We start from the raw sequence: 22,034 nt of genomic DNA, 5'->3' as shown, positions 1-22,034 counted from the left end.
TTTTTACAATTACTAAACAAAATCGAATGTAATTGTAAATATGCTAACACGGCTAGCATGTAGCAGGTTGAATGTTAGCTTACTCACAGTATCGGTCTGTTTTTTTGCTTTGTTTTTTAAACCAGTAGTTAACATGGTTGGGTGTTATTAGCATTATGCTAACATGGCTAACATATAGCAGAATAAACATGGTTGGATTTTATTGTAAATTATCTAACACAGCTAACGTGTAGATGTGTCGGTCTGTGTTTTTTAAAGATGAGAGTTAGCGTAGCCTAAGTAATGTTTGTTTAGCTGTATTGTCTGTTTTTTTTACACATTCTTAAAAAAAGTTTGGATGTTGTTGTGAATATGCTAACATAGTTAACATGTAGCAGTGTTGAACTATGTTTTTTATGTGTTACTTACAATGTTGGGAGTTAGTATAGTCACAGTCATGTCTGTGTCAGTCTGTGTTTTACGAGTTGCAAAAAAGTTTTGGTGCTATTGCAAATACGCTAACATGGCTAACGTGTAGCATGTTTGACTTTGTTTTCTATGCGGGACTAACAAGGTTGGGAGTTGCCGTAGAGAGTTTTTTTTATCAGTCTGTTTTATTACATGTTGTACATAAGGTTGGGTGTTATTGTTAATGTGCTAACGCGGCTAACTTGTAGCGGTGTATGACTGTCATTGTTTTAGGATGAGAGTTAGCATTGGCTTGTTTTAGTGGCATCGCTCTGTTTTTTACACGTGCAAAAAAGTTGAGATATTATTGTGAATACGCTAACATGGCTAACGTGACACATAGTCGGACTGTATTTTTTTGATGTGTTACAAGGTTGGGAGTTAGTGTAGTCACAGTCATGTTTGTTTTAGCTGTATCAGTCTGTTGACAAAAAGTTTTGGTGTTATTGCCAATACGCTAACGTGGCTAATGTGTAGCATGTCAGACTTTGTTTTCTATTCGAGACTAACGAGTTTGGGAGTTGACGTAGACAGTAATTACTTATTAGTAATTAGTTATTACATGTTGTACACATGTTTTTAGTGTAAATACACTAACAAGGACAATATATCACAGTGTCGGACTATGTTTTTTTATTTTTTTATGTGTTACCAACAAGGTTGGGAGTTAGCATAGTCACAGTAACATCGGTTTTAGCCGGATAAGTCTGTTTTTTTTACTAATAGTAGACTAGGTTGAGAGTTACAGGTGTTGTGTATACCCTGACATGGCTAACATGTAGCGTACCACAACCAAGTTCCGGAGTTACGGTGAACACAGTATATATATCTGACTCTCGTTTCACTTCATGAGTCAAACAGTTGTATGTGCCTTAAATATGACAACAGTTAATAAATGGACCATTCATTTACTGTACACCTTCTAGTTCAGTGTTTCCCCTAAAAGCGGAAAGTACAGTATAGAACCGGATTATCCGTGCCCTAAATTTAATACAATTCAAACACAAGTTTTTAGAAGAGACTTCTTGGAAATATTAGACAGAAAAACTAGCTAATGCCCTATATAGTGCACTAAGTAGTGATTAGTGAGAGAATTTGTACTCATCCCATGAAAATGACACTATCTGAGGCTAAATAATTCTTTAATGAGCCGCACATGGCACGTTCACATCCTGCCAGCTCCTCTGCAGAAGCCAGAATGAGGACTCAGTGTCGACTTGTTTGTCCACCTCCAGTCGACCTGCTGCCCTTCGCCTCACAAAGACCACGGATCATGCACGTCTACATATCTGCTTCCCATTCGACATTAATTGAGACGCATCGTCTTCATCGCGCCCCAATCGCGCAGCATCTGTGCCGTCTAACGAAATCTCCAAGTTCTTGATGGATCTGCAGCAGAGTGACACGCCGAACGGAGCATGCGTAACCACTTGTCTTGTTCTCGCCGCGGCTGCTCGGAGAATGACAGAAAATCCATTAGATCTCAGAGAAAGAGAAGGGGGGGAACATATGCCATCACTGGACTTAATGGATTTAGAGAGCCACCTGTGACAGGGCATTTATTTATTCTCTCATGTTCACGCTTAGAGATGGAGTTTTTACAATTTGCAGCATCAAGGGTGTTTTGGGGGCCTTTTTTTTTCAAAGTTTAATTAATTATTTTTTTTAGGATTTAATCAATTTCAGTAGATCCTTTCCACAACTTTAAATAAGGAGAGTAAAAAAAGCCCAGTGTGTTGCCTTTAGCCACAAAGTCTTATTAGAAAAATTAAACACTGATTGGTTATTAGTAATATCACGATAGATATAAATGAATTGTTGTTCTTTAGCATAAATAAAGACAGTTTATAATTTTTGACAGTTCACAAAACTTCCTTTCAAAATAAGACTTCCCGTTCTATAAGGTTCATTATAAGATAATTAGTAGCAAATAATACAATATCAACTGTTTATTTTACAATTTGTGGGACATTTGAGCCATAAATTCATCAATCTAGTTAAATAAAAGTAAACCTGTGCTATTGAAATAACCCTTACCATTTTATTTTGAACTAAAATCATTTAAAAATAAGAAAATCTGAATCATAATCCATCACACCTTCAGTGAGAATTCTGGTTAGGCCTATTGATCTTAAATGGATTTTCTGTGATACACCAAACCCAGAAATCTGTCAAACTATGAAGGATGATCGGAGCGCTGGAACCTCATAGAGTGATGGGTACTGTCCATCAGCGGTTCAGTTTGCTTTTACTTTACAGTTCCTCCTAAAACAAAACACTTTTTCATGTTTCTCAATGGAGAGGTAAAAGAGCCACATGTCGCCTCAAACCCAAATGGTTCCTAGGAAGACCAAAAAAATTCCAGTGTGTCACAGAAATCAGAGAACCAAATAGTTATACTATTCATGAAAAATCTATTTCTATTCAATAAAGAATAACTGTAAAAATGTTTATGCGGGCAAAGTGGGAGGCAAAATTGAATAATTTATACAAATAGTTTGGGGTAAATTCTGCAGTTCCCGTCAGGTCTTTGTTCAATATTTGTTGTTTTTTTTTATATGTGAGAACATCAGCACTAAGAATTTTATCTTCTGTTTTTCTACCACTGGACTTGGGATTAAAAGGATAAATAAATCAAGAATCTGTATGCAGCCAGAGGGAGGCAGAAATAAGACACTGATAGATGTTTCCTCGGTTTTCATGCCGTCCTTTTCTTCTGACAGTGACTGATGGACAGCCGCTTTTAGTGCACGAGTTTACAGTTTCAGAGGTTTAGCAGTGCAGGCATCGCGTGCATAAAATTGCCTTCCGATTTGCTCAGCATGCAGCCCTGCAAGCCTTTTTTTTGTCAGTATTGTACATTGATTGCTATTTATATTGATGTCAGTTCCTCCTGCTGCAGAAATGACAGTAGAATGTGTTTACAAAAGCAAACATCTGCTAGCAGAGCGCTCCACAAAATGCTTCCACTTAATGAAACGCTGATCTTTCATACACAGATTTACCATGTTACATTTTATTTAATTGTTTCCATGACGACCAATGCTGATTATATTGGGATGGCGGCGGATGTGGATGGTGAGAGCAGTTTTACTCAGCTTAAGCATTGGAAAAGGAGAACTGCTTCTTGTGGATTGACAAAAGTTATTATGATGAGTTGAACATTTCCACCTTTTTATTTTTAGGCTTTTATTTTGGTGAACCACAAACACATTTTTCATATTCCACAAAGAGCATCAAAAAGAAATTTTGTTATTAAACTATATATATGTCTAAAAATTCTCCTTGGGCATATAGGAAAAAGTAATTGCACCCTACGCCTAATAACTGCTCAGGAAATCCTGGGCAGCAATGACTGCAATCAAGAATTCATGAGACTTTCACACATTCATTCTGCTCTTTTTCGTCAGTTTGCTTCCATTGGAGGTTGATTCAAAAAGCTTGTTTAAGGTCACCATGCATCATCTCAGTTTCATTAAAGTCCAGACTTTGAAAAAAAATCTGTTTTTATAGTTTATAGACAAAAGCTCACTTGTTTCCTTTAGGATTTCTTCAGAATTCTAGATGTCAGGAGTTATGCAGCCCCAAACTATCACACTACCACCACCATGTTTTGCTGCTGCTGCCGTGATGTCTTCATAAAACACTTTTAGTTTTACTCTGGACACACTAAGTTCACATTTATGTGTTAAGTTTATGCTCCTTCTGCTCTGCAGTCTTTTTCTACAAACTCTCTAGTTGATATCCAGTTTCAGACACTCGTTCAAGAACCTTCTTGAACACGTCACTATAGTCCATGCTGTTCACACTGGACAAGCAGGGAGGGGCTTCTTCTTCTTCTATTTTTTTCTTTTCTTTTGTTAGTGTTCACTACCGCATGTCCACCTACAGGTGGAAGAGGTTTGGTGCATAATGTCGAGACAATGGACATTTTGTGAATCTTGTTCCAAGCTTTTTCTGTCACAGCTCTATTCCGATATATGAAAGACTTGGAGTCACATAATTCCAGCCAAGCACAAACAACAGTTCATATAATCAATTTTCAAACAATTATGTTAAATTAAAAGGGAGGCCGTCCATAAAGTCATTACCTAACCAGAGTCCCTGATGGGTCAAAGTTGAATCTGATTTATTTGTCAGAATAATCATTCTTCTTAACATCTTCTTGCTAATCCTATTTTTTCTTATTTTTTTTTCTTTATTACAACTTATTCAAGTTATCAACTGGCCAATCAGATGCCTCAGTAGAGCATGTGGAACCCGCTGGTCCCACCTCCAATGTTTGATTGACAGATTTCCCCGAGCCGCTTATTAATGGGCGAGGTGCTGACTTGGATCAAGCTCACTCATGATTGGTGCCATTCAAACGTGACTCAGATCGACTTGAACCAATCACTGTCGTCTGGCTCCAAACGGCGACACCTTTAATGCGTAAAAATGGCGACTGAATTGGCTTCATTTCTCTGGAGCTGGAGGGAAAACAGTTTCGCGCTTCGTCCAGTGATAATATATTCTGTCTGTGGTTCTGTTTTTCTTTCTGATTTACAAGTTATTCAAGTTATAAACTGACCAATCAAATGCTTTTAAAAAAAAGTAGGTGGTGCCTGCTGGCCCCACATCAAACATTTGAAACGTTTGGCAGATTTTGTGCAGTCCACTTTTAAGTTGCAGGGGTATAATTGGCGAGAGTGGTTGCCATAGAAACGTTGGCTCAGACCGACTCCGACCAATCACTGCTTACTAAGTCTGGCTCCAACATGGCGGCAACTGGCAAATGGCAACTGAATCGACTTCTTTTGGTTGGAAGTGGAAGAAAGCTACTTTCTAGCATCATTTTATTGCTTTTTCAAAATTCTTGAATTTCAAAATTATTGATTTTCTTTTTTAACCAACTAACACTAAACAGACCAAAGCTTTGAGCGGTCCGGTCTGGTTTGGAATGGTCCAGGTAATCCAGGTGAACATTTCCACTCAAAGTTGTGGGGTAGACCGATTGAGTTTTTTGGAAATGTTGACTTCTGCCAATCAACATGTGATGACAGAAGCTCCGCCCTAACCGGTTTGTTCCATTTTTGTATGTACCTCAAACCCAAAGGGTCCAAAAATGGCTGTGGTTCAACTAAATGAGTCAATTTGATGATAGAATTGTTAAAAATACCGTACTGTAACACTCGGTAGAAACTTTGCTCAAGTGAACTTAAACTCTCCATAAATGTGGACTTTAATTCTTCAAGTTTAATTAACTCAATTGTTTCACAGTATTAAAATGCTTTAAAAATTAAGTGAAAACAGTTCATGGTTTCCCGATATTAAATATTTAAAGGTGTTTATGCGAAGCTCAGTGTGCACTCAGTTGTAGACTCAGACATAGCGTGTTCCTCCACACTGTGGGGGATGAGGTCCTGATCTGAGCTAATGACGTGAATTTGCCTTAATTGCTCGCCTAGAAAAAGCATCAGGAGGCTTTAACCAGCGCTCGCATGTGCAGGGAAGAAAAATGAAAGTGTCACATTCCCAGACTGAATGGATTTCTGCAGGCAGGCAGGCAGGCTTCCTCCCTGAATGTGAAGTGAAACTTCGGCTTTTGTACAGACTCTGGTAACAAATGAATCTCCTTTTCTTTGCAATTTTTGTTGTGCAAAGCAGGTCAATAGAAAACCATTTATTTTATTTTTTTTTCTTCGTTCATTCTTTTAGATTGAAGTGAATAATTGCTGCTGAATCACCACATCTGTGGGGGTCACGTTGCCGCGGGCTTTGTCTCATAACCAGCTTTGTTTCTTGTTTTTCTGTTTATCTCCCCAAGAACAACAGTGACTATTACTAACCAGACTATTGGAAGTCTTATCAGTTTGACAAGGGCAAGTGTGCTCACAGCTGGGATGAAACAGACAACACATTGGGTTTCAGAGAGCAGCACTTCCTGCTATGTATGCTGTAACCGTCTCGTAACCGTGTACAAAATAAAAATATCTCTGAAGGTTTTAGCTGGAAATAATTTACAGCATCTAATGATTTCTAAACTCTATTTAGATTTGGATTGTAGCTGAACGATACAACAGAGCTCAACATAAAAGATAAAAACACAATTATTTTGTATCTTCTGAAATGTTTGTCCTTTCCCGGTTCATTTTCCTGATTTTTTCCGATCCCGAGCCTGCTGAGTGGTACAAAGCTTCCCCCTCCAAATGATTCCAGATTCTGCTCCAGGCCTCCTCCCAGAGGGACATTTGTGCAACCTCCCCAGTGGGAGGCACCATGAAAGCATCCTGACCAGATGCCCAAACCAAGCAACTAATTTCAATGCAAAAGAGCAGCCAGAAGAGTGAACTTTTCACCCTGTCCCTGTAGGGAAGCCATCCTTTCAGAGAAAACTCCTATTTAGGTTGTTTAGGAGATCTTTTTTTTTTGCATATTTATTATTCTAATAACTACTTAGCTCACATAACCTTAGGTTATGATTAAAGTCGTCTGTAAAACAACACATTTTTCTTTGGGTTCAGTTCCCAAATTAACTCAGGAAACCATTCCAGAGCTAATGCAAATCATTAGATATTTTGAACTAGCTGTTGCTTTATTGGCTCATTGTTTAAGGGTTGGAACAACCATTTTCTTCATGCGGGGGGGCTTTGTTCACAAACTGAAAGAGATGTTGTGTGAAACTTTTCCCATTTTGTGAACTCTGCAAGTTTATTTAAAGAACGGTCATGAGATCTATATATGGAAAAAGAAAACCATACAAAGTTGTTTGTTTATGCAAAAAAAAAACACGCAATATTTTCATGACACAAGGAAAAACGCTTATATTGTTAAAAACACAAAGATGACTCGCGTAATAAATAACATATTTAGCACATCTCTAGTGGGCTTAAAGTGAGCTAAGCAGCTAAAACCAGCAACATGATTGGTTCATTAGATGGTTTCCCATGACAAAACCTTTTTTTTTTTTAAATCAAAAAAATTTAAACTGTCCTTCAGTAATCACAAATGACTCTTTTACAGCTATTATTTAAAAAAAGAACATAAAATTCTTTCGTTTCACTGGGAACAATGCTCATTGTTTGTTACATGAAACAAATATGATTTACCTCCAATAAAAAATACACTTTCTACAGACTTCAAATAGGTTAAAATTGAAAAAAAAACACATTTAAATTAGCTACAAATTAGGTTTATGAAGTGATTTATTCGACAAAACCAAATTTTCTACTGAAAAATAAACTGCATCCACTGCTGCATTATATAAAAACTCCAAATGAACCAGAAAAGACTCCTTCACAGCTATTATTAATAATAAAACACACAAAGAAAGAGTTATTTAATTGTTTATGCAAAGATCAGCATACAATATTTTTGTTACATAAAGAAAAAATCCTCGTATTGTTGGTTACAAAACTTATATATGATTCACCTACAATAACAAATGCATTTTTAGTTGACTTTTAGTGGGATAAAACTGAAAAAAGTTCCCTTTAAATTAGCTAAAAACTAGATTTATGAAGTGATTCATTCAACAAAACCTTTATAGCCACATTTTTTGTGAAAAATAAACTGCATCCACTGCTGCGTGATATAAATATCTTTCAGTAATTACAAATGACTCCTTAACAGCTATTAACACCATTCTTTTACATTTTTTACACCAAATAAGTCTAAGATTAAGTAAGAAAATCTGATCTATGGAATAAAAAAGAGATAAACAGATTTAACGCTTTAACACAGGTGGCGCTTAAACACAAAATCTTTAACATACTGTGAATTTTCACGCCGCTTTTCTCCTTCAGAATCTACTGGAATGACGTTGATCGTGTTAATTCCCAATCAAAGAACATAAACACAGGAATTTATATGTTTTCTTGACTTTTATTCAACTTTTCCTATGATCTCCCACTTCGATTTTTATTTATTTTTCTGTAGTTTCATATGTTTTAATGATTTCAAGCACGTCTCTCGAAATGAATTGAACATCTTGGCCGGTTGACAGAAATCTTTCAGAGAAACAAATAACTTGTTGCCCCGCGTTTGCCTCATCATCTCGCTGGAGGTAAACTATTTGTCTGCTGAGTGGTAAACAGCAGTGATGCACTTGTCCGCGTGATGCATTTCCCTGTGCACTTTTTCCTGTCTCCCTATCAAATTAGCATAATCTTATTAATGGCTGCGGGGCTCAGGTGCATCTCTGAGGACGAGTTAGATCATCAACATCTGTGTTTTTTAACCTCGCACTTCTATACAGTCAAGCGGGGCTGTGGGTTGACTCTCTCTGCGGTTTATCGGCTAAAAGGTGCGAGGAAGCTTTCAAAGCCCTGAACTTCTTTGGTTTTTCTATTGCTAATTATTTAAAACCAGGGGTTCTCAAACTTTTTCTAGAAGGTTCACGTAACAGTTTTCTTCTCTGATGTGGGGCCGGGGTCGGTTTGTAGGCCAACAGAAATAGTGTAACAATCACAGCCTGAATGTAAAGATTTATGGTTTTCCAGAAAGCCATTTTTCCATAGCTACATTTTTAAATAATTCATTTCTGCAATCTTCCAAGAAAAAAAAATAAAACTAAAACATTTTTAATAATAGATATTTAGCATTACCTGCAATAGATTAATAGCTGAAGATGCTTAAATTGATAGCACAAAACACTGCAGCTGATAGGTGAAAACGCTGAAGCTGATAGCTAGCTAAAATAGTAGCGAAGTGCCAAATTAGCAGAAAAATTACACAAATTCTAAATTTGCCAAAACAGCTAGCATGTAGCTGAAATATTAGCTAAATGGCAAATTAGCCTAAAAAACTGGAACAATGTCTAATTTAGCCAAAACAGCTAGCATAAAGCTAAAATATTAGCTAAACTCCAAATTAGCCTAAAAAAAACTATATTAGCCTAAACAGCTAGCATGTAGCTGAAATATTAGCTAAATGCCAGATTGGCTGAAAAAACTGGAAAAAATGTCTAATTTAGCCAAAACAGTTTTGGGGCCAGATGTGGAGGAGGGCCGGATCCGGCCCGGGGGCCGTAGTTTGGGAACCTCTGTTCTAAACAGAAAAAAAACCAGACAGAACCGGTGAGAATGCAAAGAGCACTCGCCGGCTTGAAAGCCGTACAGAAAGCAGCGTGCTCGGGGATTAACGGCAGCACACTTCACTTTTGTTCTGATTTCCTTCGCTGAGCCGTTCATTAACAAGCAGACCGCCTGTTACCACGAAGAAAGCGCTCCACTCCCGCTGTCCGACGCGCTAAAGCTCGATGCGGTTGCATTGTCAGTGGGGCCAGGCAGCGCCTGACTGTAAAAGTTGATCAATCCACCTTGATTGGCACATGTTGATATAGGAGCCTCATGTTCCTGACCCTGGAAAAATCTGAAAGGACTTTAAGCTTCTTGACTGGCATGAGTAGGTATTGCTTTAATGAAGGGGGTGATTACTGAAATAACCCCTCTGTGTGTCTGTATTCGGCTCTCTGTGCTGTAAATTGGCAATTTACTGTTGTGGATATCTGTGAAATAAAGGAGGCTTACTTCTATGAGGGAAAGCCACACTGTGTTAAGCCTGCAGCTCATTGATTGATGAATGGCTTAGTGGACGTGGAAACAAATGAATCCAGCGTTCAAAAACACATCAACCTTCTACTGTGTGAGGTTAAAAAAAACTGAATAAACCAGTAACTTTTTCTACTGACAGTAGAACGATTGACTGCATGTGGTCACATGACTCATCACTTCTTGTAAACATGATTTGAAGGTTTTTTTTAATTTTCTAGTTGTCGCCATCTTAGCAGGAAGTGACTGACATTTGTACTTTCAAAAGAAAAGACCCAACAGGCAAAACATACGGCTGACAATTCAAATCAATCTTTATGGTGTTTTAAGGCATGGACGTAAGCATTTGTTTGTAGGAACTAACCCAGTTATAGTTCTGATGGTAAGTTATCAACCAAAAGACCACGCCCATTTTTTTCAGCACAGTGGTGGAGCTAGAACAGGGGTACAGTGCAATAATGCTAGTGTGAAGGCTGTAAGCTGAATTTGGCCGCTGAAGATGCTAGTGCTAATAGCTGAAGACGCTAAAGCTAATAGACAGCTAACATATAAGCTAAATGCTAAATTAACCTCATAAAACCTAAAAAAAATAGGTTAGCTAAAACAGCTAGCATGTAGCTGAAATATTAGCCTAACTCCAAAACAGCCGAAAAAATAAAAAAGCTTAAATTAGCCAAAACAGCTAACATGTAGCTGAAAAAATAGCTAAACTCCAAAACAGCCATCTTTGTCAAAAATTAGACTAATATTCGCTCAAAAATTGGGGTGGGGGGGCTCAGTAGCTCCGCCCTTGTTGCAGTATAATTCTAGTAAATTCAAAGCACTGAATTGTAAATGTTTTTACTACTGAATTGTAAATGTGTATTTTTATAGTAGTTACTCAAATTGCATTGAACGCATGTAATCACATTTTTGGCAGATGGGTTGCTGGAGCCTATCCCTAGTTTACTTTAACTAAATCTTAAGACCCACTCCAATGAAAATAGTGTTTTTAAATGTTCTCGTTGCTTTTTCTCTGTTGATGGAGGACATATATAAAGAAAGTTAAGCCTAAAATCTGAGGATTTATTTGCTGAAATCATGATCAGTCAGGAGAAGATGGAAAAAGGCCGTTTGAAAAATACTGGAGTCGTGACGTAGAAACTACAGCCAGCAGGTCATAATATTCTTGTTCTGCTCCATTCTGATGCATCTGTAACCGCCCAGCCAGCAGGGCCAAGTGGGTCTCGAATGGGTTTGTCCACAGTTTCCATGGTGACCCCACGATGGCTCCACTGGACCAGCACCCTGAGCGGCGACCCTGCTAGCTCAGCCGGACTCTGGGCAGCGCAGCCAATGAGGGCAAACACAGGTGGTGTGACTCAGAGATTCAAACCTGGTTCTGAACAATGCGGGGGAAGTTTTCCAGATTCCTTGTATTTCTTGCAAGATAATTAAGTGTAAATTAAACATGTGTACAAACAAGTAAACAAGAATTCATGGCAAATCCATTCACATTTTAGTGTCATAAAGTTCAGACGACTGTTGTTTTTCCACATCAAAAATTTATGATTAATCGCTAAAAATCGATTAATCGTTAAATATTTTGGGGGGAAAAATTTGTGTTTTTTTCAATTTTTTCATTGTAGAATCGCAGGTTTGAGCAAGATTTATGAACCAGAGCAGTTTATAAAGTTCTGCTTTGACTGAAAATAAAATCCAAACAGTTCCGTCTCCACTCCCTCGTGTCGTCTTGGTTAACTGCACCTGCTGTGGTTACTTTTGATTTCAAACTGGCTTCAATCTGGAAGTCAGTCTATCATTTTTTTTACTCGTTTTGTAAATTTAAATCTTAAAAATGTACAGAAATGGCTACTTTTGACCTCAAGCAGCTCTCCTAACCAGTTTCCTCCCTTCAATGAAACGTGTCAGTTGAGCTGATGGAGTAACTGAGTAACTATTCAGAGAAGCGACGCTTGAATCCTCCACTGAAAGGATTTCAGAACTTGCTGGCTTCAGGAAGTGGCCGGCTCGTCTTGTTTACTCAGCCTGATTTGAGTAAACTGTCAGAGGTCTCTGTGGGAGGCTGAGAGCATGCAGTGGTAAAGAGCAGTTGGGAGAAATAATGAGCAGAACAGGCCCATTTTTTCTTTTTTTTTAAAGAGAAGTTCATGTGAAGTCTCAGTAGCTTGTCAGCATAAAAGCCCAGCCGCCTAAATGTTAATTTGTTTGCTCAAAAGTGCTGAAAGGTCTGCTGTCATACTTTTTCGTCCTTTGCTTGTTTTCCATATTTTTTTTTTTATTTTTTTTTGTGCTAAGCTTAAGCTGTAACCTGCCATGAAGCTGGAGGCTAAAGCAGTGATGCATTTCTGCTTGTTGAAGTGGATGTTAGACACTGGAAAAGCTGTTTGAAAAGTGTAATGCTGGACCCAGTAAACACACGAGTACTGTTGCAGTAGCCGCTCAACCTCCCCTGATTACAGTTTGCACTCAAAAACAGCCTAAATAACATCAATTTTCCAAACTCCATGATTGCCCTTTTGAGGTTATGAGGTTGCTGGAGCCTATCCCATCTACTGCAAGGCCAAGACAGAGACAACTCATAAATTACATCATCATTGATGGCTGTAGAGTTATATATTTTTTTTATTATGAGCAAAAAAAAATAGTTTTAGAAGCTTTTCCTTCTGGACCAATGCTTTTACTTTGGCAACCGAAAGTGAATAAAGAAATATGAGGGTTAGAACTCAAAATGGGATCCATTCTCAAACACACGCTGATATAAAATTGCATCTAATCTTTGGTCGTCCTTAAACGATTGCTGTTAACCATGAATGTATGGGGTAGGGAGTCCATCCAACTGACTTCTTAACCCACAGGACGGATGGGAACTGCAGTGCAGACTTTAGGAAGTACAAGGCTTTCATTTCAGAGATTACATTTCTTTTCAACTCTTCTTTTCCAACGCTTGTGTATTGATTTTAGTTAGTGTTGGTGAAGGTTCTCATTCATTTAGTGGTGTTCAAATTGAGTCGCAGTGACTTAAAATCTTCTTTTTTGAAACATTTCGCTGCTAAAAAGAAGAAAACAGTTTTGCCTTTTTCAATCCCGATCAAACTCTTTCATTGTCAGTACAAAGTTGTGATTTTGTGTGTATTTGTGATTAAATCTTTACTGAATGTATTATTTGAGTTTGAAATTGGATTTATGTTTTTATTTAATTATTTAATTCTGAGCTTTATATACAGTATATATATTAATTGTTCACAGTAATCTTTCAATTATGATAAAGACGTTTTTAGCAAAAATAAAAAAACCTTTATTATTTTCTTAAGACATATTTTATACACAGCAGCAGTAGCTCATTAGAAATACATTTCTGAGTTTTGGGCATCCCGCCCCTTTCCCCATCGGTGAGAACTCTTTTCGCTAATAAGCTTATAGCCTCAAGGCAGCATAAGCGTCGCAAAAATAGCAACGAGCAATATTGGATGAATCTAGTCGTACAGTTTTTGAGCGAGAATCGCACAAGTGTTGAACGTGAATCCCGTCTCACACACTTAAGCGTGAGCGGGCCGGAGTGCGAAGAGGGGGAGGAGACTTTCAGTAGCTGCTCATGAGTCTGAGCTTTTTCATCATTCTGATCCAACGCCATTTGAATTAAGAAATACTCAGATTCTCAGAAAAGTTTTAATATAGATCCTCTACTATGAGAAAAATGCTACACAAACATGTTAAAAACATAAAAAAGAGGATTTTTATTGGAGTGGATCATCTTTAGATCAATTTCAAAGTGTTCTTAGTGATCTTTCGATCCTCCAACCCCGCCCCCCTTCCCATCTAACATAACTGACAGCTTTCTGTTTACACCTTTTCCTCCTACAGGTGTAACTGAAATAGCTAGAAATATCGGAGCTATCAAGCTGTACAGCTCAGACGATGAAAACAAAGACGTTCATGGGTCTAGTCGACTACAAGTGGATATATCAGAATAGGGCGGAGCTTGTGGCCCCGCCCAGTGTGTTTTCTACGTCACGAATATGATTTTTTTTCAAACTGCATTTTTTTCATCTGCTCCTGATTCACAGCAGTTTGAGTAAAGAAATACTCAGAAATAGAATTTTGAGCTTAATTTTCATCAGAAAAATGTCACTAAAACACCAGAAACATTATTTGGATTTAATTATTTAACGATATTTCAAATGGAAAGTGTGAAACTGTGAGCTTTATTTTACAAGTGTGTGTATTTGAGTGTTTTTCTGGATCATCCAAAATGACTCGACGGAGTTCATTTACCTTAAATAAAAGAAAACATCTTTAATTATTTCCCTTTTTTTTTGCTCTTCTTTCAGACGGAGCCTTTCAGAACCACTCCCGGCTTCGGACGCCTCCCCTCCCGCTCTCCCACTCCCACTCTCCCAATCATCACCATGCGGCCTCTATTAACTCGCTGAACAGGGCCAACTACACTCCCAGGAGCAACCCCAGTCCGGCCCCCACAGACAGCTCCGCCCCCCCTGAAGGTACAGCCAGCGGTCAGGACTCTGGAAGCGCTCAGGACAACTGGCTGCTCAACAGCAACATCCCGCTGGAAACCAGGTACGGTTGGAGCCCCGCCTCTCCGAGCGTGCGCGCCGCTGAGATGCCAGCGTCTTTAACTCTTGAGTGTGAGCTTCTGTCATCAAATCCAGCTTTCCATCCTGTCTCAGGGCAAAGCAATGAAACGCAAAGCGTCCCGGCCGGGGCGAACGTCTGTGCACATTTGGGAAGAACACAAGTTGGTGGTAAAACAAGAGAAAAGCGCTGGTTTTGACTGCTCGTCTAACATTAGCCGTCCCAGAACAGTGGAAGCTGATGAGTTCAAACAGCAGGGTAATTATAATCACATCGGATAATGCAAAATTACTTTCAGGCTCCCGTGTGTGGGCTCCACTTCCACTTCAGCCTTGAGTTTTATTTATTTCACATTAATCAGCCTTCAGCTCCCTAGAAGGTTTCTCAATGGGAAGCCCTTGTGTTAAGTAGATGTTTCGAGTGCAATTGTAGCAAAGAAGATGTTAGTTAGAGTTTATTTGGCCGGTCTCAGAAGGTTGAATAAAATCAAGAATATTATGGCAGAATTATCTCGTTTTTCACTATGATAATGTAAGAGAGTCTCTCCACAGAAAACTTTTTCTTCAACGTGTTACCTCACAATACCTTCAAGTGGACAAAATGTGCTTTCTTTTTTCAGTTTAAATACATTCATATCCGATGTATCTTTTAAATTTTCTTATTTAAAAAAACAACTTTTTTAAACTATATAATGATGCAGAAACTTTTCATAAAGACATCATTGGAGACATTTGACATCCCAAGAATCCAAAGTTCCCCAAATCCCACTAAAACACGTGAGATTTCAACATAAAGAACACAACGTTCTGTTTTAAACTCATCAGGATTTACGCTGCGGTCACAAATACAACTGCCACCGTGTGATGGCGAGGCATCGGCAGAATCTTCAAGACTTCATGCCCGTTTTATTTTGAAAATCGTGGGCTCTGTCATGAATGTAGATGGCGGGAATCAGGAGGAAGAAAATGAAGTTTTCCTTGTTAATTAGACCCTAATAAATGTCTGCTATAATATTTACCTACATTAGCCCCTTTAACCTCTTCTCCTTCATTTAAAAATACTAAAAATAAATTCAAGCACCCCTAAGGCTGATAAATATTGATCAAATGTCATAAATCTTGAAAGTACAGCTGTTGAAATATACTAGCATGTTAACTGATTTTAGGAAATCTTAGTTTCTAAAGTGTTGGAATGTTTTCAAAATCAAAGCTACACTGATGTGATCAGTCTTGTGACACACGAACCTCAGGTCCACAGGACTGAAGCACTGAAATATGAAACTTTTCTTTGTCAGGAAAAAAGAGGCAATTGGCCAATTTAGCATAGCTAAGGAAGCAGCCATGCACAGAATTATTGTCTCTTCCTTCAGTTTTTGTGAAACGGTTCAGTCAACGGGAAAATGAGAATCAATTTCAGCTGGTGAGACAGGACAATGCATAAGGAATGATTACACATCCAGCTCCAGTTAACCCTGAACAGGTTTTCCCCGAGGAGCAGAAGACAGATGGTGGTGAGGGGAGGGACCCAGAGTTGCTGCAACGCACTGCTTGGTAAAAACAAGTCAAAGAAAAGTCAGTAAGAAAATCTGTGTAGCTTGTGTTATGTTAAGTTAAGCCTGAGTCCCAATGCCCTCACGGGTGGCTATGGGCTGTCTGCGGGTGAAGATGGGCACATGTGTACCCAAGTTGTAGACCACTCGGTTGTAGAGCCAATATGGCGTAAATGGCGAATAATTATGAAGCGCTTTTCTACCTTCCTGGAAGGCTCAAAGTGATTCACAGTCACACAAACATTCCCGCACTGGTGGTGGCTCTGCTGCCGAACACTGGCGCCAACTTTCCACCAGAGGTTATGTGGGGTTCAGTGTCTTGCCCAAGGACATTTCAACACATGGGTGGGCAAGGCTGGAATCAAACCTGCAATCTTCTGATCAAGGGCCAACCGCCCGATCGCTGCACCACGACATACGTCGCCCCATATGGTTTAACAGTGAGCAGAAATGTGGGCCCCACTTGGGTTTGTCCATTGTTTCCGTGGTGGCCCCACACTGGCTCCACTGGCCAGGGAGTGGCAGCCTGGGCGGTGGCCCTGCTAGCTCTGCCGGACCCTGGGCGATGGGGGTCACTATGTTGGCCACTGGGCAGCCCACTGAGTACCCACTTAAGCCAATGTGGGTAAACGTAGGTGGGGTCATCACAGAAACAGTGGACAAACCGAATTGGGGCCCACATTTTCTGCCCACTTTAAAACCATATGGGGCTGACTTGGTCTTGTTGGCTAGGTACCTGTACCTTACTAAGGACTACAGTGTGGTGTAGGGGCATTGTACGAATGCCCTAATCAGTACGTCATAAGAACGTACAACCGACATTAGCCTTATGAATACTTCACGATACACTTTCAACACACACCGCATCCCTTAAAGTGGCCATACAAGCCTTACTCCTGGTTTACAGCGGCCCGTCTGCAGTGTGGGGAGTCCGTCTCACGACCGTCAGTTAGTTGACGTCATCTCCATTGCGTCTCTGGTCTGTACTCCCCTCGACTCCAAGAGGGGTGGTTTGTCCCACCACCCCAGGGTCATCAACGTCCAAAACTTTGGGAATCAGGTCCCGTGTCCTCTCCTTTCTCAACAAGTCCTTGTAAAGGGCCTGTTTTTTGACAAAAAGGATCTTATGTTTTTGTACTTCTAAAATGAAACCTGGCTGTAAGGTTCCACGTGACTAAGACTTTAGACCAACGATGTCCAAAGTCAGGCCTCGAGGGCTGGTGTCCTACATGTTTTCCAACCAACCTGCTATTGAAGTTCCTTTTTGGCTAAACACACCTGATCCAGGTAATCAGCAGCAGATAAGCCAGGGTTTCTGGAAAACCAGCAAGAGGCCGGCCCTCGAGTACTGACCATGGACACCCCTGCTGTAGACGTTCAACTTTTAAGATCTCAGTTGTGAAATCAAAAGTCCCTAATGACTGTAAACCAGATCAGACATTAAAGACATGCCAATAATTTGTATTCTTGTATTAAAATTCAAAGTTTTGTTCCACCACCAGAACCCAGCTCCTCTCTCAAAACCCCCAAAGCCTTTTCTCTTGGACCACTGAATGTGTTCTTCCCGCCATTGCATGTGGACAGTCAATTCCACCTTTGCATTGCTGCAGTACTTCCTTATGGAACAAAGCTCTCATTATGGAAGAAGCCAAGCCTCTAGATTTTACGATGAGCTGAAAGTGTGCCGAAACCAGAACTAAAAATTAATGACTGTCAAAGTAAAAAGTGACACATTTGTTTGTGACCTTAACGGTACTTTAGCTTGCCTGTAACAACTGTAAAGTATTTATTTGTTTTTAGTGATGCATTGTTTTCTTCTAATTACGACCTAAAGGAGCCAGAATACTCTAATGTTTGTCAAGGAAGAGCCAGACGCTTGCAGAGAGGGACAGGGCTCGTACAAAACCAGGTACGGTAGAGTACAAACAAGGGATGACAGAGCTAGATGTTTCCTGTTTCACTCTTCAGTAGATGTAGTTCCATAAGGGCCTTGGTTTCTGTCTCCCATGCCGCCCATCTGGATGTCTGTTTATGAGTTGATGTCGCTCGCCGGTCTCACTCTGTATTGGCACGTCTGTGTTTCTTGCACGCGCGTCTCTCATACTCGCTTCCATATCCATCTTTCCACCTGTGTGTAGAAACATAGTAAAGCAGGCATTCCTAGAGACTTTACAGGACAACCCGATTGAGATGGACATTCTGGCATCAGCACGCCAAGATGCCTCGTACCAAGATGGGTATGTTGCATGTTTTGCTATCTGCTTCTGCTTTGCAAAAAGAAAAAAAAAACAATAAATGCCTGCACTGTTTTTTTCTTTTTTTCATCAGACATTTTCATGTTTGAGATGCTGTCAATCATCTCCTGCAGTGCTGGAGTCCTTGTTGTAGTCCCTCCCCCTCTCGCTGTTTGATTCAACTAACAATTTGCATTAAGTCACATTGCTGGGTTTCATTGCTTTTGATGTATGTTAAACACGGCGCCTTATAGAACGCCCCAGAATGAGACAAGTCACGCAAATAAAAATATGGTCGGAGTGACTTTCACCGCCGCGCCTTTCTCAGACAACGTTCAATCATGTCGCTGTCTTGTGGGAGCGTCCTGTTAAACTTGTCAGTAGAATGGCCTTGACAACAAATCCACCGCCGCCACTGGCGCTCTGATGGCCTGATCATGTGGCACTTGAACATGTACCTCTGCACGCTTTCAGAAACAGTCGTCTTCAAGGACGAATGCATTTGCTTCGCTTTGTGTAGCTCTTTATGGGGTTTCTCCCCTCTGTTTAGCCTTCAAGCACACTTTAGATCACGCGTTTTTAACCCTTTAACATCTGAGCTTTAGATCTAGTGTTTACATTATTTCAACTACCATAACTCTTCAACCGTTTACACAATTAATGTAATTCAGTGGGTTCTGACATGGAGAAAAGCAGCTTTGGCGCACCAGATTAGAAGGCGCACTGCCAATAAATGGTGTATTTTTAGTTTTACCAAACTAAGGCGCTTTAAGTAAGACAGAGATAAATCCGTCCTTAATTTAAAATTTATTAACTGCGTTTACTGTACCTTTTGAACTTCTATGCTACACGTTAGCCACATTAGCATATTCACAATTTCTGTAATTCCAAACCTTGTTTGCAGTACATACAAAACACAGACAGACATCTCTAAAATAAACGTTACTGTGACTACGCTAATTCCTAACCTTGCTAGTAACATGTAAAAAAAAAAACTCTGTTCAACACTGCTAGCTATGTTAGCCAATAGCCACGTTAGTATATTTACATTACTTATAACACCTAGACTTGTTTGTAACACGTAAAAAAAAAAAAAAAAACAGACAGATACCTGTAAAACATACGTTATTGTGACTGTGCTAACTCCTAAACTTGCTAGCAAGAAAACACAGTTCGACACTGCTACATGTTAGCCGTGTTAGCATATTCACATTACATGGAACTCCAACCTTGTTTGCAACATGTTACAAAACAGACTGATACCGCTAAAAAGTTACTGTGACTACACTAACTCTAAACCTTATCGTGGAAAAACATAGTCCAACATCACTATACATTAGCCGTCTTAGTGTATGTACAAAAACCCAAACTAGTTTGCAGCACGTACAAAAAAACAAACTGATGCTGCTAAAATAAACCTTAGCTAATGGGGTAATGCAACTCCTAACCTTGTTTTACACAGCTACACGTTAGCCACATTAGCATATTAACACCCAAACATTTCTGCTGCACACACAAAAACAGACCGACACCTTTATACCAAGAGGAATGTTACTGTGACTATGCTAACTCGCAATCTTCTTAGTATCAAATAAAAAAACACAGTACAATGCTACAAGTTAGCATATTTACAATAACGCGCAAACTTGTTTGAAACATGTAAAAAACAGAATGATCCAGCTAAAACTAATGTTAATGTGAGTACGCTAACTCCCAACCTTGTTAGTAACATGTAAAAAAAAGCTACATGTTAGCTACATTTGTGTTTTCACACCTGAACTAGATTGCAACACATAAAAAACAGACTGATACTGCTAAAGCAAACGGTACTGGGACTATGCTAACTCCTAGCCTTGCTAGTATCATAAAAAAAGCAGTCCGACAATACTGCAGGTTAGTATATTTAAAATAACATATGTGCAACACATGAAAAACAGACTGATGTTAGCTACTACGACAATGCTAACTCCCAACCTTGTGCGTAACATGTAAAAAAAAATGCAGCCTGATAAGTCTATGTAAGTCTATATCCAAATTGTAAGATGCACTCTTGTCTCTTGAGAAAAATTAAGACTACGTGACCAAAATACGGAAATTCTGTCAACGGTTGAAGAGGTATGATAGTTCAAAGAGTGTTTGTTTTCTGCCTTTAGCGTCTCAACTTTGACATACCGTAACTCCTCAACCGTTAGCTCTGTCAGTGTAAATCTGCTGATTCTGACATTTAAAAAAAAAAAAAACGGCTTTACATCTGTTATAAAACACTTTACTTTAGTATTGTGTGGCATATCAGTGCAAAGCCAATTTTTCTCCACGTTAGCATCAGTTGACTCACGATGATCGTGTAAAAGTGTTTTAAAGTGTGTTAAAGAGGCATCAATGTAAAAAAACAGATATGGGCGCTGACTTTTTATATCAAACACAAAATTGTATATTTTTTATGATTAATTGTATACATTATATCAAACAACACATTTTTGTGGATGAATTAGCCAGCAGCTGAAACTGAAACAATTGCTGTTTATGTAGTCATAAATCCATAATATAGATAAGACAAATGTCTAGAGGGGCATGAAATGGATATATCATTGTTTCATATTTTGATCTACACATCCTGGTAGCTCGCTCTAAAGGGAAGGGCTTATTTTCACTTTAATCTGTGCCCTCATCAGCACTGATTTTGCTCGTTTGCTTCAAAAACCTTGTATATTGTGATCCCTAATATGAATTAAACAAACGGATGTTTCTCTGAGAGGCACTGCAGAAGATTCCCACATGTCTGACTAGCTTTCACAGTTATTGTATGAACTGATACCAGTCTCTCCAATTCCCTTTTAAACTTCCAGCTTTTAGGCGGCAGTGAGAACAAGGCATTCCGAGCATGGCGGCTCTACAGTGAAGGAATATTAATCAGAAGCAATACAGATGATGGGTTGTCTGCAGTTGTTAGGAGAGATGCCACACTACATTTAAATGCGGACTAATGACTTCGCTCTTAGCAGTCTATTAGTGTCTACTAACGGCTGTCTGCGAAGCCCACTTTAACTAACGGAACCGCGCCGAGCGAAAAGTCTCCCTGAATAATGTTTGGTTTATTCTTCCTTTTTTTATTTAACAAAAAAAGTGCTCTCACTTGTGTTAAAGTTGTGGCAGAGTCACAAAGAGCTCTTTCAGACCCGGTGTTAGCCTTCACCCGGACTAATCCCATCACAAACTGACATGCGGAATTAAAATGCATCTCCACGAGCATCTTAATTGCCCACTTGTAATGTGATTTTAATTAGTCTTTCTGTGTGTAAATAAACTGGAACCCCATGACCCTCAGTCAAACGCCAAACAAAGAAACTTCACTGATCTTCAATCTGGTTTGATGAAGTTTAAACTCAAGTTTTTTTTTCTAAGTTGTCACGGAATAAAAAGGCTTGTAACAAACAGCAGTTTGACTTCCAAAAAAATCAGTTTTCTGATTGGCTAAAACACTTTCTGGGATTCTGTTTCTGTTTTATCTCTCCTGTATTTATTGAAGCATATTGCTTCTGTTCTGGTTTCAGTTTGGCTCGTGTTATCTGTCACTCCTGGTTTCTGTTTGCAGTCCTCACAGCTGCTTCCTGTTTACTGAGTATTCTGCAGATTTTTCCCTGCATTCCGGTTAGCTTCTTACTAGATCTTCTGGTTATTTTT

General features: G+C 39.2%; 1 protein-coding gene across 10 annotated transcripts in view; it reads left to right on the top strand.

The window, feature by feature from the left end:
* Positions 1-22,034, top strand: part of tenm4 (teneurin transmembrane protein 4) — a 264,928-nt gene that overhangs the window by 109,815 nt on the left and 133,079 nt on the right. For 4 of the 10 annotated variants that reach the window (XM_036214986.1, XM_036214988.1, XM_036214987.1 and 1 more), the window contains exons 4-6: positions 14,309-14,555; positions 17,954-18,028; positions 18,258-18,356. In XM_036214986.1, the coding sequence (XP_036070879.1) occupies positions 14,309-14,555; positions 17,954-18,028; positions 18,258-18,356 (421 nt within the window). The remainder of the gene's footprint in view (positions 1-14,308; positions 14,556-17,953; positions 18,029-18,257; positions 18,357-22,034) is intronic. The other 6 variants (XM_036214994.1, XM_036214992.1, XM_036214993.1 and 3 more) reach the window with 3 other exon arrangements.

Source organism: Oryzias melastigma, linkage group LG13 (assembly GCF_002922805.2).
Source record: "Oryzias melastigma strain HK-1 linkage group LG13, ASM292280v2, whole genome shotgun sequence".
Lineage (NCBI taxonomy): Eukaryota > Metazoa > Chordata > Actinopteri > Beloniformes > Adrianichthyidae > Oryzias > Oryzias melastigma.
The sequence above is the reverse complement of the archived record's forward strand: the minus strand, read 5'-3'. Positions and strand labels throughout refer to the sequence as shown.